The sequence below is a fragment of the Schistocerca piceifrons genome, chromosome 6, assembly GCF_021461385.2.
Source record: "Schistocerca piceifrons isolate TAMUIC-IGC-003096 chromosome 6, iqSchPice1.1, whole genome shotgun sequence".
NCBI classification, from domain to species: Eukaryota; Metazoa; Arthropoda; class Insecta; order Orthoptera; family Acrididae; genus Schistocerca; species Schistocerca piceifrons.
Window position 1 is genome coordinate 67,537,201 of NC_060143.1, and position 18,444 is coordinate 67,555,644.

Consider the following 18,444-nt stretch of genomic DNA (forward strand, 5'->3'; position numbering starts at 1 on the left):
CATACCACCATCCAATCCTTACTTTCACCCTCTTCCCCGTAACCGCTTGCTGGTTACCTTCCAGGAATTCCTCACCTCTGACTTGGCCTCATCTTCCTTTCCATTACCCTACCCAAGAACGCAAACCTTTCAATGGAAGAAAGAATAGCCATTTGCAACCTCAAGAGTGGCACTGATTTTATCATCCTCTCTGCAGACAGTCTCCACACTGTTGTGATTAACTGCGGTGACTTATCTGACAGAAGGCATCTACAAACTGTCTTGTCTCTGCCACCCACAAGTCCTGTCATAGTGATTCCATCCCCGAAGTCCAGCATAATCTCCAACCCTGCTCAAATCTTTAGGCACATCACTGAACCTATCCCCTAAATCCATCTCCCTCCTCAACCCAATGACCCCCAAGCACACCCACCTTGTACATGCTTTCCAACATCCATAAACCTAACAATCCTGGGCACCCAATCGTACTTGGTTACTGTGCTCTGACTGAAAGAACCTCTGCTGCTGCTGCTGACCAACACCTCCAACCAACTGCTTGTAGCCCCCAGCATCTGTTATTAAAAATACAAACTGCTTTCCTCACCAACTCTAGACCATCCCCACCTATTACCATCTGGGTCCCTATTCCTTAATGTTGATGACACCTATTTATACACCAACATCCTCCACACCTGTCACTTTGCCTTTACCAAATTCTCTCTCTTCCAATTCCAAATTCACCACCTCATTCCTTCTGCACCTTACTAATTACATTGACACACACAACTATTTCTCCTTTGAGGGGAAGACATGTAAACAAATTTGCTGCTCATTGATGGGGACCTGCATGGGACTATCTAGAGGAAATCTTCGTAAAAGCACACACCCCTTGACTGTTTCAGGTTCATTGTTGATATCTTCATTATTGGGACCCAGGGCTAAGACACCCTACCATTCCTCCACAGACTCTACACCTTCTCCATTTGCTTCACCAGGTCCACCTCAGCCCATGCCCATGCCTCCTTCCTGGATGTTGACCTTCACCTCTCCAATGGCTCCATCCATACATATGTCAATATCAAGTACACTAACCATCAAAAGTACCTGCATTATGAAGATGTCACTCCTTCAATATCAAAAAATCATCCAGGGCTGGAGCAACTGCACCATATCTTCTCCAGGGCTTTGACTGTCTATAATTGAACCTGGAAAGTAAGGATATCCAACTTGCAATCCTTCCCACCACTCCTATCATGCCATTCCACCATACACCCAACCTATACAGTTCCTGGGCCACCCCTATTCCACATCCACTCCCAACCCCATGCCATGTGGGTCATATCCGTGTGGGACACCAAACAGCATCACCTGCCCTGTTCACCAACCCAGCACATCCTCCTCTAGTCCTGTCACAGGCTTATCCTGCCCAATTAGAGGCAGGGCCATCTTTGAAAGCAGCCAATTTGTATACCAGATCTGCTGCAATTTCTGCACAGCATTGTATGTAGGTCTGACCACCACCAACTTTCCACTCGAATTAATGGCCACCACCAAACTGTGGCCAAGAGCAGAGTTGGCCACTCAGTGGCAAAACATGTTAATAAGCACAATGTACTCAATTTTAGTGGCTACCTCACAACCCAAGGCATCTGGATCCTTTCCCCCGCACCACCTTTTTTGAACTACGTAAATGGGAGCTATTCTTTCAGCACACCCTTGGTTCCCGTCATCTTCCTGGCCTTGATCTCTGCTAACCATCTGGATCCAAACGGTCTTCTCAGCTGTGGCTCCAGAGCTTGTGCCACATTCCCATCCTGTGCACCTGCCATGTCTCCATCCCGCATTCCCATCTCTATCAGCCACCCTTTCTCTCATTCCCCATCTCTTTTCTCCTCTGGCCCACTCAACACAACACTACTTCATTACCTTCACTCCTAATTTATTATTGTGCCATACAACATTCAAAAATATTTATGTTAATACCATTTTTATAAGTGATATTCAAACTTAAAATATACTCTCTTTAATGATTTTGGCAAGTTTACACTGTGTTAGATTGTGGAACTGGAAGATACTACTCAAAACAATACACAATGGTATCAGTAGCACTGTTATTGATGCATTTTGATTAATGGCAAGGTTGTGCTTCTAATGTTTCTTGAGTGTTCTGCTATCAGAACTGATAATGAAATGGTCACCTCTATGCAAGACAATAATATAAGGTGTGCATCTGTTACATGTAACAGCAATGTGACTCAATACATGTTCATAAGCAAATAATGGCTGTAAAATTTTGAAACTTACTTTCACTGCACAATTCTAGATTCCACAGAACATAAAGTATTTCAGTCAAAAATTGACCATCATAAGCCACAGGATAACAGCTATGGTTCACATTTCCTGTTGTGGCTGGGTACAAACCAAGGATTTTTGTGTCACACTCACAGAATAGCATTATAATCCTGATTCTGCTGTATCATCCACAGGTCACTGCAATCATTCATCAGCTATGTATCTGCCATTCCCAGGGCAAATGTATCACTACTGTGCAATTCTAGTTTTTTTTTTATTATTTTTTTTTTTTTTTTAATATAGTCAAACAATGTAAGCTGTTCAATGGATTGACTTCTTTTTAGATAAAAGGTGCCCGAATGGTGGATGTTAGCAGCTAAATGTTCAGCAACTCAGTCCAAAAAGTAACTTTGTCAATATCAAACAATGGAAAATCCAGACTGGGACGTAACAGTTATGAGAAGGGAAGTTGCTACTCACCATATAGCAGAAATGCTGAGTCGCAGATAGGCACAACAAAAAGATTCTCACAATTAAAGCTATTGGCCATTGGCCTTCGTCAACAACAACACACACACACACACACACACACACACACACACACACACACACAATTGCAGTCTCAGCACAACTGAAACCATGTTAGAATTGTTGACCAAACCTAAAGAAATTTGAAAAATAGGTTTGGATTGACTTTCTAATACTGGTGGAAGTACTCTTTTGTATGTGACTGGATCTGCTTATCTGGGAAGAGACAAGTGCAAGGACTGATGATCAGTCAGCATTTAACAGATTAAATTTACAAGTGATTTTTAAAACTATAAAATGTGTACCAGATTATTTAATTAGACATCAGTTTTAAAACATACAAGGAAGACACGTTTTGCAGTGCATACTAAATCTGGTTTAGTCACAAGCAGGAAAACATTAAACAGAAATAAAAGTGTGAAATTATTAAATGTAGGTAAACTGGAAGCCAAGAGTTGACAGAAAAAAAATCATCAGATGTGAGTTACTTTTCAATAATAACTGACATCCAACAATAATAACAATTTCCTTAGAAGAGTTACAGTTTTAGCCAGAGAAGTGCAGAAGACAGACAATGGCAGGAATCTTCCAGAAGCAGGGCAAGAGTTTTCACACAAATATACACTTCATCACCAATAGTGTCATGGTATGACAACTGCTGCTGTTCAGGGAGTTTAAAGAGAAACCAATGGAAATCTAATCTTTGCTCACTACTGCTCCAGTAATTACCTGCACTACATCACTGTAACACTATTGATCTTCACTGTTTGCATAACTTGGGTGATGAAGAGGAAGAAACCAACTAACAACTTAATTGGTCTGCATTCACAAAATGCTCCACTGTAAGATCTAGAACTGAAGGTACCCTGCTGACTTCAACAGCTACTAAAGAATAACTACAAGTTATATAGACTCTCATAGATGTTTCTGGTCAACCTAGAAACCCTCTTTTAGTAGTAAAATTTATACAAGGTAGTATAACACTGGTAACAAGTTGTTACCTATTTATTTCATTGTATTGATTGTATCAAAGTAAAATTCAGCTGAGAAAACTAATAAATTATGAAGCAGAATTGCTGGCCATCATTTACCTTCAGGAAGATGAGTATTTAATACTGCCAATATTATTAAAAACTGAGAAATAAATTATGATAAATTTTTGTTATTATAATATAGGGGATTTATGAGTATTGGAAGTAGGCATTACCACTGGGTCATCATGTGAGACATGGGAGCTGTCGACACAACACCATATTTTACCACCAGCCCAGACACTTTAGATTGTCAGGTAGTCTGTACATCTACATCTACATCTATTCTCTGCAAACCACTGTGAAGTGCATGCATAGGGCAAGTCCCACCGCACTAGTTGTCAGGGCTTCTTCCCATTCCATTCACATATGGAGTGTGTGGTGAATGATTGCTTTAATGCTTTCTTTCATGTTGTTATTAATCTAATCTTGTTCTCACAATCACATTTTACAACTTGCAACTGTCTTAAGGAACTTATTAGTGTAACAAGAAAGCTCACAGAGACACCCCCCCCCCCCCCCTCCTGTCCCCCCAAAAAAGTAATTTTCATCTCATTTTGTCCAACTTTTGTCTCAAATTATTTGTTCATCATATTCAACTTTTCATTTTATAGTTGCTGATCCATCAGCAAATTTAATGCTCTCTCTTTCCATCAGTCTGATTTGAAGCAGAGATAAATTTTGTCTTCAGAGCTAACTCTTGTCCTCACTAAAACAGGTAATTTAGACTGACTTCTTGTATTTATGCTGCCTGCAGTCAGTACCGATATTTCTTGGAAATTTTTGGTAACTATGGTTCAAATCTTCCCCCATGAACCATGGACCTTGCCATTGGTGGGGAGGCTTGCATGCCTCAGCGATACAGATGGCCGTAGCGTAGGTGCAACCACAACGGAGGGGTATCTGTTGAGAGGCCAGACAAACATGTGGTTCCTGAAGAGGGGCAGCAGCCTTTTCAGTAGTCGCAGGGGCAACAGTCTGGATGATTGACTGATCTGGCCCTGTAACATTAACCAAAACGGCCTTGCTGTGCTGGTACTGCGAACGGCTGAAAGCAAGGGGAAACTACAGCCGTAATTTTTCCCGAGGACATGCAGCTTTACTGTATGATTAAATGATGATGGCGTCCTCTTGGGTAAAATATTCCGGAGGTAAAATAGTCCCCCATTCGGATCTCTGGGTGGGGACTACTCAAGAGGACGTCGTTATCAGGAGAAAGAAAACTGGCATTCTACGGATCGGAGCGTGGAATGTCAGATCCCTTGATCGGGCAGGTAGGTTAGAAAATTTAAAAAGGGAAATGGATAGGTTAAAGTTAGATATAGTGGGAATTAGTGAAGTTCGGTGGCAGGAGGAACAAGACTTTTGGTCAGGTGATTACAGGGTTATAAATACAAAATCAAATAGGGGTAATGCAGGAGTAGGTTTAATAATGAATAAAAAATTAGGAGTGCGGGTTAGCTACTACAAACAGCATAGTGAACGCATTATTGTGGCCAAGATAGACACAAAGCCCATGCCTACTACAGTAGTACAAGTTTATATGCCAACTAGCTCTGCAGATGATGAAGAAATTGATGAAATGTATGACGAGATAAAAGAAATTATTCAGGTAGTGAAGGGAGACGAAAATTTAATAGTCATGGGTGACTGGAATTCGTCAGTAGGAAAAGGGAGAGAAGGAAACATAGTAGGTGAATATGGATTGGGGGGAAGAAATGAAAGAGGAAGCCGCCTTGTAGAATTTTGCACAGAGCATAACTTAATCATAGCTAACACTTGGTTCAAGAATCATAAAAGAAGGTTGTATACCTGGAAGAATCCTGGAGATACTAAAAGGTATCAGATAGATTATATAATGGTGAGACAGAGATTTAGGAACCAGGTTTTAAATTGTAAGACATTTCCAGGGGCAGATGTGGATTCTGACCACAATCTATTGGTTATGAACTGCAGATTGAAACTGAAGAAACTGCAAAAAGGTGGGAATTTAAGGAGATGGGACCTGGATAAACTGAAAGAACCAGAGGTTGTAGAAAGTTTCAGGGAGAGCATAAGGGAACAATTGACAGGAATGGGGGAAAGAAATACAGCAGAAGAAGAATGGGTAGCTCTGAGGGATGAAGTAGTGAAGGCAGCAGACGATCAAGTAGGTAAAAAGACGAGGGCTAATAGAAATCCTTGGGTAACAGAAGAAATATTGAATTTAATTGATGAAAGGAGAAAATATAAAAATGCAGTAAATGAAGCAGGCAAAAAGGAATACAAACGTTTCAAAAATGAGATCGGCAGGAAGTGTAAAATGGCTAAGCAGGGATGGCTAGAAGACAAATGTAAGGATATAGAGGCTTGTCTCACTAGGGGTAAGATAGATACTGCCTACAGGAAAATTAAAGAGACCTTTGGAGAGAAGAGAACCACTTGTATGAATATCAAGCGCTCAGATGGAAACCCAGTTCTAAGCAAAGAAGGGAAAGCAGAAAGGTGGAAGGAGTATATAGAGGGTTTATACAAGGGCGATGTACTTGAGGACAATATTATGGAAATGGAAGAGGATGTAGATGAAGATGAAATGGGAGATAAGATACTGCGTGAAGAGTTTGACAGAGCACTGAAAGACCTGAGTCGAAACAAGGCCCCGGGAGTAGACAACATTCCATTAGAACTACTGATGGCCTTGGGAGAGCCAGTCATGACAAAACTCTACCATCTGGTGAGCAAGATGTATGAGACAGGCAAAATACCCACAGACTTCAAGAAGAATATAATAATTCCAATCCCAAAGAAAGCAAGTGTTGACAGATGTGAAAATTACCGAACTATCAGTTTAATAAGTCACAGCTGCAAAATACTAACGCGAATTCTTTACAGACGAATGGAAAAACTGGTAGAATGGGACCTTGGGGAAGATCAGTTTGGATTCCGTAGAAATGTTGGAACACGTGAGGCAATACTAACCTTACGACTTATCTTATAAGAAACATTAAGAAAAGGCAAACCTACGTTTCTAGCATTTGTAGACTTAGAGAAAGCTTTTGACAACATTAACTGGAATACTCTCTTTCAAATTCTGAAGGTGGCAGGGGTAAAATACAAGGAGCGAAAGGCTACTTACAATTTGTACAGAAACCAGATGGCAGTTATAAGAGTCGAGGGGCATGAAAGGGAAGCAGTGGTTGGGAAAGGAGTGAGACAGGGTTGTAGCCTCTCCCCGATGTTATTCAATCTGTATATTGAGCAAGCAGTAAAGGAAACAAAAGAAAAATTTGGAGTAGGTATTAAAATTCATGGAGAAGAAGTAAAAACTTTGAGGTTCGCCGATGACATTGTAATTCTGTCAGAGACAGCAAAGGACTTGGAAGAGCAGTTGAACGGAACGGACAGTGTCTTGAAAGGAGGATATAAGATGAACATCAACAAAAGCAAAACGAGGATAATGGAATGTAGTCAAATTAAATTGGGTGATGCTGAGGGGATTAGATTAGGAAATGAGACACTTAAAGTAGTAAAGGAGTTTTGCTATTTAGGGAGTAAAATAACTGATGACGGTCGAAGTAGAGAGGATATAAAATGTAGACTGGCAATGGCAAGGAAATCGTTTCTGAAGAAGAGAAATTTGTTAACATCGAGTATAGATTTAAGTGTCAGGAAGTCGTTTCTGAAAGTATTTGTATGGAGTGTAGCCATGTATGGAAGTGAAACATGGACGATAACCAGTTTGGACAAGAAGAGAATAGAAGCTTTCGAAATGTGGTGCTACGGAAGAATGCTGAAGATAAGGTGGGTAGATCACGTAACTATTGAGGAGGTATTGAATAGGATTGGGGAGAAGAGAAGTTTGTGGCACAACTTGACTAGAAGAAGGGATCGGTTGGTAGGACATGTTTTGAGGCATCAAGGGATCACAAATTTAGCATTGGAGGGCAGCGTGGAGGGTAAAAATCGTAGAGGGAGACCAAGAGATCAATACACTAAGCAGATTCAGAAGGATGTAGGTTGCAGTAGGTACTGGGAGATGAAGCAGCTTGCACAGGATAGAGTAGCATGGAGAGCTGCATCAAACCAGTCTCAGGACTGAAGACCACAACAACAACAACGTGGTTCAAATGGCTCTGAGCACTATGGGACTTAACATCTGTGGTCATCAGTCCCCTAGAACTTAGAACTACTTAAACCTAACTAACCTAAGGACATCACACACATCCATGCCCGAGGCAGGATTCGAACCTGCGACTGTAGCAGTCGCGCGGTTCCGGACTGAGCGCCTAGAACTGCTAGACCACCGCGGCCGGCTTTTGGTAACTTCTATGGGATCAAACTGCTGATGTCATCATTCTGATACCTATATATTTCCCCCTTTAAGACAGATGAATGTCTATTCAGACTGCCTCTCATTCATTCCAGACTCTTCCAGATGAAGTAATGTGGTTTAACTGCCATATTGTCCTCATACTCATATGAGGTGCTATTTTTACCTCCTGATTCCTAGAGTGAAATGAGTTGGTCAGCTCTGAGGCGAGTCAAGCCACAAGAAATAAATTTTACAGGCGATACAAATACTTAATATAGCCCACTCAGTACTTGTTATAGGTAGATAACTTTGACACTTAAAAGGCAAGCAAATCACATTCAGAAGTTTGTGAAAATTGTGTAATAAATAAAAACTCTATACTCCAGATTCCTGGAGGAAGGGAAGGGAAGGGGGGGGGGGGGGGGGGGAATGCCCCCCTTGCAGACACCTCTATGGACAGTGTACCTGCAGCTTGCTGAGTCCCGCTGCTAGGAATAAACACGCGAAGAAAAATGTATAATTAATGTGTCATTTCTACTGGTCATAAGGTCTTGCAAAGCAGATTATCTAAGAAAAGACTCCTGCCTCCATTTCTGGGAAAAGGTTGATTTTGGTTTTGAGAATCTCTTTGACTGCATTGCAACACAAGATGATAAGTCCACAATGGTGTAGTAATTAACTTAACTGGAAGGAGTAACGCTCACTCTTTCTCACAATGAATCATTAATGTGTGACCACATTGGTCACAAGAATTTTTTTTGCAGAGGATTATACGGAAAAAAAGGGCTACAAGACATTTAAGTGTGAGGTCAATCATGGCACACGTTCTTTATTTTGAAGTTATTTTCTCCTCATTATGAATATGCTCTCCAGCTCACAATCCACCTGTAGCATTCTGAGCAGCAACATCACATATCCCACTGCTCATCACAATACCCACTGCTCACCACATGCACACTTGCTACCATTATGGAATCATGTGGTTATTCTGGAACTTAGCTCACTGATCTCTCTTGTGGTGTCTTTCATTTTCTTTGAATTACATTGCCAGTCTAAATTCTGTGTGTGTGTCTTTTACTCAAACTGCAAACTGATTCCTGTTTTATTTGCTGCTCTTATTACAATTCTTTTTTTAATTTAACATTTCATCCCAAGCAATACTTACACTGGTATGAGTTTTGGGGCAAAAGCTGTTGTCCAAGGCAAAACTACCTCAGTTTTTGTGAGGATACACCATTATTTTGATGGTTTTTCTTATTATGGGAGATTTTTTGCTAAATAAAGACAAAATGTTAACACCACACATCTTTATTCTAGAACAATATCAAAGGACAACCATCATAAAACCGTTATTCGTAAGTGACATGGAATCTAGAGAATTTATAAATGTGTGGCATTTTACATACAGTACTGTCAGAGTATTCAGCAAACAGCTTATTGTCCTTACATTAGTATTTAGAGAGGCACATAACATATTTAAAAAAGTTGGCCATAGTACTATTTTAGACAATAAAAAGAGAGAATTGTTTCTTTAAATGCTATACTTGACTTTTTCAACAACAGGAACAAAATAGCAAAGTGGAAAGGCACTTTTTCCGTACAAATAGAAGCTCAGGCGGCATGTACAATGGTGAAGCTGTAAATTAAACTTGTTTCAATTAGAAGAAATTATTTCCACTTCTACTCTTAAATTTTCAAATGTATATTCAGAATATATTATTCTGTTTACAGAAACGTATTGGCTCACTACTTCATAATATCAGAACACAAAGTGATGCATATCTTATACTGATTAAATGAAGTGAAATTGAATACTTTGTAATATACTGAGAGTCGGAATATACAATTATCGATTTTAAAGGGAGTGATACAACAACAAAGCAGAATGGTATTTTAAAACACCAGTCAACAGTATCAAGAAGTATGGATTAAGAGACATGGTCCTTAAAGATAGCTGATGATTTCTTAACAGTGAAATTAATCAGTTCTTTCTGGGAAACGAAGTGTTTTATGCTACAAAACAACTACCACTGTCAGTCTCTGGAGAATAGTTATCCAGAAGGCTTGTGGGACATCAGTGGCCAGTAACTATGACACCTGCCAGGTCAGCTTCTTTATTAATCCCTACCCCTCTCCCACCACCAAGGTTGAGCAACTCAAAAGTGACAGTGCCACTTCTGCCAGCTACTGATCCTACAAAAGGGAAAATTTCGTGTATGCATAATTCTTCCCAAAGCTGTTATGTGCTATGCTGGGAACTGGCTTCATCAAAGTCCCCTCAGGCTACAAATATCTGATGTTGCCTGCAATTCCAGGTCAAGGAATAACATCCCAAACATCTAATATTCCCTGTCCCTGCTTCACTGGCCAACAAATCAGCCTTCACTGTCTGGAATCAGCTTGATCCAAATAACATTAACCGACAGCACACATTAGATTTTGGCCTTACATGCTATTCCTGTCTTCTGTCTAAACATATATGTTCTCATAATATGTTGTTCAACAACCAGATTTAAGTATCACTCGTAACTAGTCTGCAATCTGCAAATCAGAGGTTCTTGTTTTCGCTTTTTCTTTCTTTGTTATCTACATCCAGACTAAAGCCCTGCCACAGAGGGGAGGGGGGGGGGGGGGGGGGCAGAGACAGCACCTTAATCAGTACTCATTTCATCATAGGATCATCCTTAATTTCAACCTTGCAACCAAGAGCTACCTTTTAAAGAGGCCATGTTGATTGTCAGTTCGGTTGACTCCATCAACCTACCTTGCACCTGGTATCCTTGTGCAATACTGCATGGTCAAAGGGGACCATGCAGTTGTCCAAGGTATCACTATCAGTGCAGAAAGGAACTGCAATCAGATAATTATGTAGAATGTGTGCGCCAGTCCAACATTTTCTTGGATTTTGAGGAAATAATAAATGTTGCATGAACTTTATTTGGGCTCTTCTTGCAGTTCACAAGTGACATCTCATTTCCACAATTATCTGGAGTTGCAATGTTGATATTACTTCCATATACGAGCAGCACATTTTCTATGCAAGCACACAGTCTCCTGAGATGAACCTAAAGTCCAAATTTTAAATTTAAGTTTTCATAATATTACATTCTATAACAATGTACTTCTAAAAGAACGCACTGGGAATTAGCATTGCCTGTCAAGTTAACTGCAGCTCTGGAATTAGTGAAGTCAGATAGGATGGAGGATATTGCTGGGTATGTTCAACCACACACAAGAAATATGAGCAAATTAGTTTTTTCTAATAAACAAACACACAAATTTACAAGCTTCCACTTCAAACAAAATTTTTTTGAGCTCCTGTAGTTGCTAATAAATGCATAACAAAAATATTTATTGAAAGTTTCCTTTCTAGACTTCTTTAAGATTGTTTACATAAGGGTCATTTGTTATATGACTAAAAAGACCTACTCCCTACAAAAATGCCATATTTAATTTAAAATAGCCATCAAATGTCCATACACATTAAATTAACAATGTGTAAAATGACTCATTATAAATGACATTCATTAGTGTAAACAGTCTTGCAGTGTAATACAACCACTATGGGAGTCAGAAAAGAAACTTTAAACTAATACAAAATAAAATTTTATATAAGACAATAATTGCACATATCACATTCAGTATTTATAGGATAAATACTGTTATCCAGTCAGATTGCATAGGACACATCCACAAAAAGAGATGTATTTTACAAAAAGATATTAAATTATAATCACAGTATATATGCAAAGAAACTACAAATTTGAACTACTTTACATTCATAAATATACAGTTCTTTTAACATTCTGTCGGGGTACAGTTTTCTATAGTAACCAACCTCAGTTGTGTTCAATATGTTACATCGCTAATTTACAAGTTACAATGAAACAGAAGGGTACAACAACGGTCTGCACCAAAGTTCCTGAGTCTTTGCTATCATGCTGGATCTTTTTGTGGTTTGCTTCGTTTATATTTTATATTACCCATATACATTATGAACGTAAAAAAATGCTTTTGATGGTTACAAATGCTTCATTTGGTATAAGGCAGATGAGCTTCCTGCAAGCTCTTGAAATCTGCAACAGAAGAACACTATGGACACCTCATTTAGATAATTCAAAATACACACATCACAAGCTGCATTACATGCTCCTGCATAAGAAATTGTATATAGAAAGGTTGTTATAATCATGAATATATGAAACTGTTTGTGTTTCTGAAGACAGTAGATCAGGCAGGACAAATACAGGACAGAATTTGGAGGGGGTTAACAGTGATACAGCAGGTAACAAATTGTAACACAACATGTAATGTAATGTCTACCTAGCTGATATACTATGGTTGCAGTTGTTTACCTATATAACGATTTAGTAATCGAGAATATGAATCTGCTTGGAGAGTTTGTTATCTCTCTTTTTGCTTGTAACAAATTCCTGGAGAGTCAGCGCACCTCTTGAGAGATGAGTCGTCAATTGCAATATCACCGTGAGGATGAGCTACCTGTGTCGGCTTTGTGTATGTTCCTTGTGCTGTCATCCTGAATTTGAGTAATGAAGCCCACCACCAAATAACTGCACACAACATTACAAAACACTGTGACATTGATGCAAAACAGAAGAAGAATACTGAAATTTAATCAATTTCACTCTAATCTCAGAACTTGAGCTGTATGAGGGGTGTTCAAAAGAAAGGTACAAAACAACACTGTGGTCATAATTAAAGTCTTTATTCAAAAGCAGTCACCAGAGGCCAAGCAAAAGTATACCACTGTTTCATGAGCCTTAGGATTCCCTGTTTCCAGAAGTCCTGTGGCTGTGACAGGAGCTAGTCGTCCATTGTGTCCTCCTGTTCGTCATTCGAACTGAAGAGCTTCCCTTTGAAGTTTTTTTCAGCAGACTAAACACACGGAGGTCTCAGGGCAACGTGTCTGGGCTGTAGGGTGGATGCTCAAGCTGCTGCCACTTGAACTTGGCCATTAAACTTTGTGTGACCTCGGAGATGCGTGGATGCACATTATCATGGAACAGAATGGGACCAACTAAGGGACAAATTAGTAAAAGCCACAACAGAAGTCACCCCACTAAATAAACAGAAAGTACCTGTGACCAAGCGCTCGCAAAGAGACAAGCAGCTTGGCTAAGATGGAGCTCACAAAAGTCCGAAACAAATAAGGAGTAATTCATAGAACAGTGCAGGCTAACTGCCAAAACCACAAGGCAGGTTAAACATCAGTACACTCAGGACCAATTGACTCAATTACACGAAGACTTCAAGAAGAATAACACTAGAAACTTTTATTAAACCTTCAAGCGAAACCTTAAAAGCGATGCCCCACCCAGCTCACACTTCAGAAGACCAGATGGAAACATAGCCTATAATGACAAATACAACTGCCGCATATTGGCCAAATATTTTGAGAATCTCAACTGTGAGTCCCCTAAAACCTCCTTTATCTATCAAGACAGTCCCAGACAAACAAACTCTCACTCTCCAACAGAAAAAGTAGTAAAATACATAACTCAGTCCCTGAAGAATAACAAAGCACCAGGAGAAGACGTTATAGTTGCAGAGCTGTGGAAGCAGGCTGATATCCTACAGAACATTTGGGATACTGAGAAGTTACCAGATGACTGGACATCTGATCTGATCCATCCCTTACCCAAGAAGGGTGATTTGACTGACATCAACAATTATAGAGGGCTCTCATTGATACGTTCCTATAAGATATTATCTAAGGCATTATTGAACAAAATTGGACTCAAAACTTGGAGATTATCCAGGTGTTTCTAGAAAAGGATGTTCTTGTGCTGAGCGGATCCTTAACTTGAAGCCAAATTAAACTAGCAAATAAACAGTACGTAGTTACTTTCGTTGACTTCAAGAAAGCATACAATACAATAGGCAGACATACCCTTATGAGAATTTTGCAGGAAACTGGCCTGGACCAAAAAACCCACAGCCCTATCCAAAAGACCCTGAGTAACACTAGGTCACGAGTAAAGTTCACAGGAACACTTCAGAAAGCTTTGAGATGAAGACAGGAGGTTAGACAGGGAGATGGACTTTCACTTCTTCTCTTCAACAGTGCGCTGGACAAGGTGACCAGAGAGTGGCAAAAAGAAATGGAAGTACAAAACAGACCGAGCAGTATTTACCTGGGAAACAAACAGAAGGCACTAGTGGTAGACTGTTTAGCCTTTGCAGATGATCTGGCACTTACAGGAAGCCCAGTGGAAGTAGCAGTAAAGCAGCTCAATATGCTAAAACTCCAGGCTGCCAAGGTAGGACTTCAATTGTCACTAGAAAAGACAAAATACCTCTCCAACATCAGTGATACTCTCAGCGAACTACAGCTGGGACAAGGTCAAATAGAGAAAGTTGACACATTCAAGTATCTAGGAGAATGGTTGGAATCTAATCTATCAGAAGGAACGGCACTAGCAACTCGGATTAATATGTAACAATTAGCATATCGATTAACCAGGAACATCTATAATAAGAAATGCCTACCTTACAATTCCAAACTAAAACATTACCAAACAGTTATCCGCCCTGAAGTCCTATATGCCTCAGAATGCTTGAATCTGAACAGGAAAGGCTTGACAGATAAACTAGAGAGTCAGGAGAGGAAGACCTTGAAAAAAAATCTGTGACAGGTCAAAACAGATGGTGAGTACAGAAGACAACCACACCAGGATCATGGTCCTTAGCTGGCCCCTTCAAAAGAAGAAGAGGAGGAAGAGGAAGAAGAAGAAGAAGAAGAAGATGTCATGCTGTGTTTCTAAATTGTGGATGGAAGAAGTTGTTGTATCTTAGTGGATAATATACAAAGATTATTCCAGAAGAAACACTTCTGATTTACTTGAGAAGGTTATTCATTTGTTGAAGTATTTTGAACACTGCAATGCTGTAGTAGTCCAATTAATTTGCAGTAGCACAGTCACAAGATAATTGTATTTCATGTGGATTTGTTCAGAGCTACTAGAAATCAACAAACTCTACTCTGAACACGAACACACACACACACACACACACACACACACACACACACACACACAGAGAGAGAGAGAGAGAGAGAGAGAGAGAGAGAGAGAGAGAGAGAGAGAGAGAGAGAGAGAGAGGGGGGGGGGGGGGTACAGCAAAGAAGTCCCTGATTTCAAAATTAAATATCTCAGAAATTAAGATCAATAACAAGTGCAACAAGAGGTACGTTTATTGTAAAAGCTGTAAGAACTTTATACAGAAGTTCCAAAACAGTTCGAAAAGCTGATGACTGATGGCATTGTACACTGTGTAGTTTGTACAGTATCAGCATGCATAACTAAATTCATCCTCTGCAAGCACACCACAGTGTTTTTGAAATGTCCACCATTCGCTGGATGGAGGCAGCACAAAGCAAAAATGAAATTTGACATCACATCTAGCAGTGTCTCATCCGAAATGGATTCAGATGCCACACAAGACTGCTGATTCTAGATCGTCCAGAATGGCAGGATGGTTCTTGTAGACAGTGCCTTTTAATGTGCCCCACAAAAAGTGGTCACAAGAAGTCAGATCAGGCGAATATGGAGGCCAATCCAACCCTGCATCAGTAAATTTGCAATACTCCAACACAATGACTCTATTTCTGCAGTATTTATCATTGGTGATACGTAGTCTAGCCCTATCTTGGGTGAACCACTCAGTGCCTGGTGTGGTGACAAATTGTTCAAAAACTGCAATGTGACGTGCACTAGTGATCATTTCTTGCATGAAAACAGAGCCAATAATGCCTGTGCTGTATACTGCTGCCCAAACAGTAACTTTGGGGAAATGCGGTTGTTTCACTTCAGACAAATGGGAGTTTTCAGAACACCAAAATCACCAGTTTTGCTTATTCACAACTCCGTTCACTTGGAAGTGAGCTTCATCTGTGAACCAGAAGTAACCAATGCCAAATCCTTCATTATCAATCACTGTGAGAATCTGAATCGTGAAGTCAGCCCTCTGTGACACAGCTCGTACAGGTATGACCTGATGGCTTCATATTTTGAATGGAAATGTGTTGGCCCTGCGTCTACACCTTCTGAGTGCTGGAAAGCTCAAACCAGTCTCTGCTGCAATTCTTCCAATGGATTTCCTTGGATTTTGCTGAATAATTCCAGAAACCATGGTGACATTTTCAGGAGGAACGACAGTTTGCCTGGGGCCAATGTTCCCTTCTATTATAAGCCGCACTGTCTTTCCATTGGAATTTGGTGAAGAGCTTGCGTATGGTTTTCACATTGGGTCTTTTTGGAACATTAAATTCTATTTGAAAACTGTGCCTTATTGCCTTAGGACTGCGTTCCAAACCATGGCATTCCATTAGCACAAAAAGATGTTGTTAAATGAAATACATGATTTCAACCTCTTCCTCCAGTATGCTAACCTCCTTTCAAGTTTCAATGGTGGAACTAATTGCTATGAGCTGCTGCACACTATTTATAGGTAATAGGTAGTGCGATTACAGCACCATCTATTAGCAGCTTTTCGACTATTTTGAAACTTCTGTTTAGCTTCCATATAACATTCTTTCACAATAAACATACCTTTCATTGCAATCATTTATAGATCTTATTTAATTTTGAAATTACAGACTCCTTTGCTGGATGCACTGTATACATCTAACAGGGGCACACTACAATAGCTAAAGTGAAATGGAAATTTACTTGTGAATCTGACTAGCTGGGTAACTGCAGGGACCAATAGGAAGCAAAGAAATCAAATCAGCACCAGGACAAATACGTTTTGATTACTTACAAAATGGTTGCAGTTACTTCATTTAACTTCTCTTTGTGAGAACACACAAATACTGCCATTATAAAACTGAGACACACACTACCTCGAAATGTCCCTACATTCTTACCAATGTCAAAGATCTGTGCTCTCTATGCTGTCTCTGCGAGGTGGTGGCTGTGGAGGTGGAGGTCCAGGTCTTGGTGGCTTTGTTGGTGGTTTGAGAGAACTCACTGTCGATTCAGTACAGCTCACAGCTATAAACATTAAAACAAATTACTCATGGAACAAGACCAACTACTTAAAATATTAAAGGTAACATGATAAATAATGAGCAATTTATAGTACAATAGCACACATAATAGAACAGTATGCAAGTAGGCCTGTTTATGATAAGCAGACACTGTGAGCTCATAACTACCCAACTGTTGCTGTTGTGATCTTCTGTCAAAGACTACTTAGGTAGCTCTTCAGACTAGTCTACCCTGTGCAGAACTCTTCATCTCCAAGTAAATACTGCAACCTACTCCTTCTGAATTTACTTACTGTGTTCATCTCTTGGTTTCCCACTACAGTTGTTACCCCTATACTTACCTGTGTTACACAACTGATAACTCTGCAATGCCTCAGGATGTGACCAATCAGTCAGTACCTTCTTTCAGTCAAGTTGCACCATAAATTTCTTTTCTCCCGAATTATGATTCAGTGCCTCTTCACTCGTTTTTCAGCTTATCCACTTAATTTTCAGCATTCTTGTGTAGCACCAAATTTCAAAATCTTCAATTGTCTTCCTGTCTGGAACAGCTTACCTTCCATGTTTCACTTCCATACAAGGCTGTATTCCAGACAGATACCTTAGGAAAAGGCTTCATAGCACATTTAGTTCTTTTTTTCAGAAATGTTTTCTTGCTATTGTGAGTCTGTATACTATATTCTCTCTTCTTTGGACACAGCCGCTTATTCCGCTGTCCAAATAACAAAAGTCATCTGTTAGTGTCTCAAAGCTTTGCCTAATTTAATCTTGCTTCATACCATTACCGTCATTTTACTTTTATTGATTTTCATTTTACAACTTCCTTTAAAGACAATATCCATTCCATTCCATTCAATTGCTCTTCCAAGCCCTTTGGCCCCTCTGACAGAATTACAATATTATCAGTAAACCTTAAAGTTTTATTTATTCGCCCTGAATTCCCTTTTTCCCTTTTCTACTTGCTCAACATATAGACTGGATAACATCGGGGATGTACAGATCAGACAACATTGGGGATAAGCCTGTCTCACTCCCTTCTCGTCCGCCTTCGGTAGCTGAGTGGTCAGCGCGACAGAATGTCAATCCTAAGGACCCAGGTTTGATTCCTGGCTGGGTCAAAGATTTTCTCCGCTCAGGGACTGGGTGTTGTGTTGTCCTAATCATCATCATTTCGGCCCCATCGACGCGCAAGTCGCCAAAGTGGTGTCAAATCGAAAGACTTGCACATGGCGAACGGTCTACCCGATGGGAGGCCGTAGTCACACGACATTTTTTACTCCCTTCTCAACCACTGCTTCCATTTCATGTCCTTC

At 40.0% G+C, this 18,444-nt stretch overlaps 1 protein-coding gene across 3 annotated transcripts in view; it reads right to left on the bottom strand.

Annotated features, from left to right (window-relative positions):
• Positions 1-10,026: 10,026 nt before the first annotated feature.
• The window catches only part of LOC124802401 (rho GTPase-activating protein 17-like), a 161,864-nt gene continuing 153,446 nt past the window's right edge, over positions 10,027-18,444 (bottom strand). For 2 of the 3 annotated variants that reach the window (XM_047263154.1, XM_047263153.1), the window contains 2 exons: positions 17,009-17,135; positions 10,027-12,197 (listed from right to left, as the gene is read on the bottom strand). In XM_047263154.1, coding sequence (XP_047119110.1) covers positions 17,014-17,135 — 122 coding nt within the window. In that variant the 3' untranslated portion in view covers positions 10,027-12,197; positions 17,009-17,013. The remainder of the gene's footprint in view (positions 12,198-17,008; positions 17,136-18,444) is intronic. The other variant, XR_007017115.1, reaches the window with a different exon arrangement.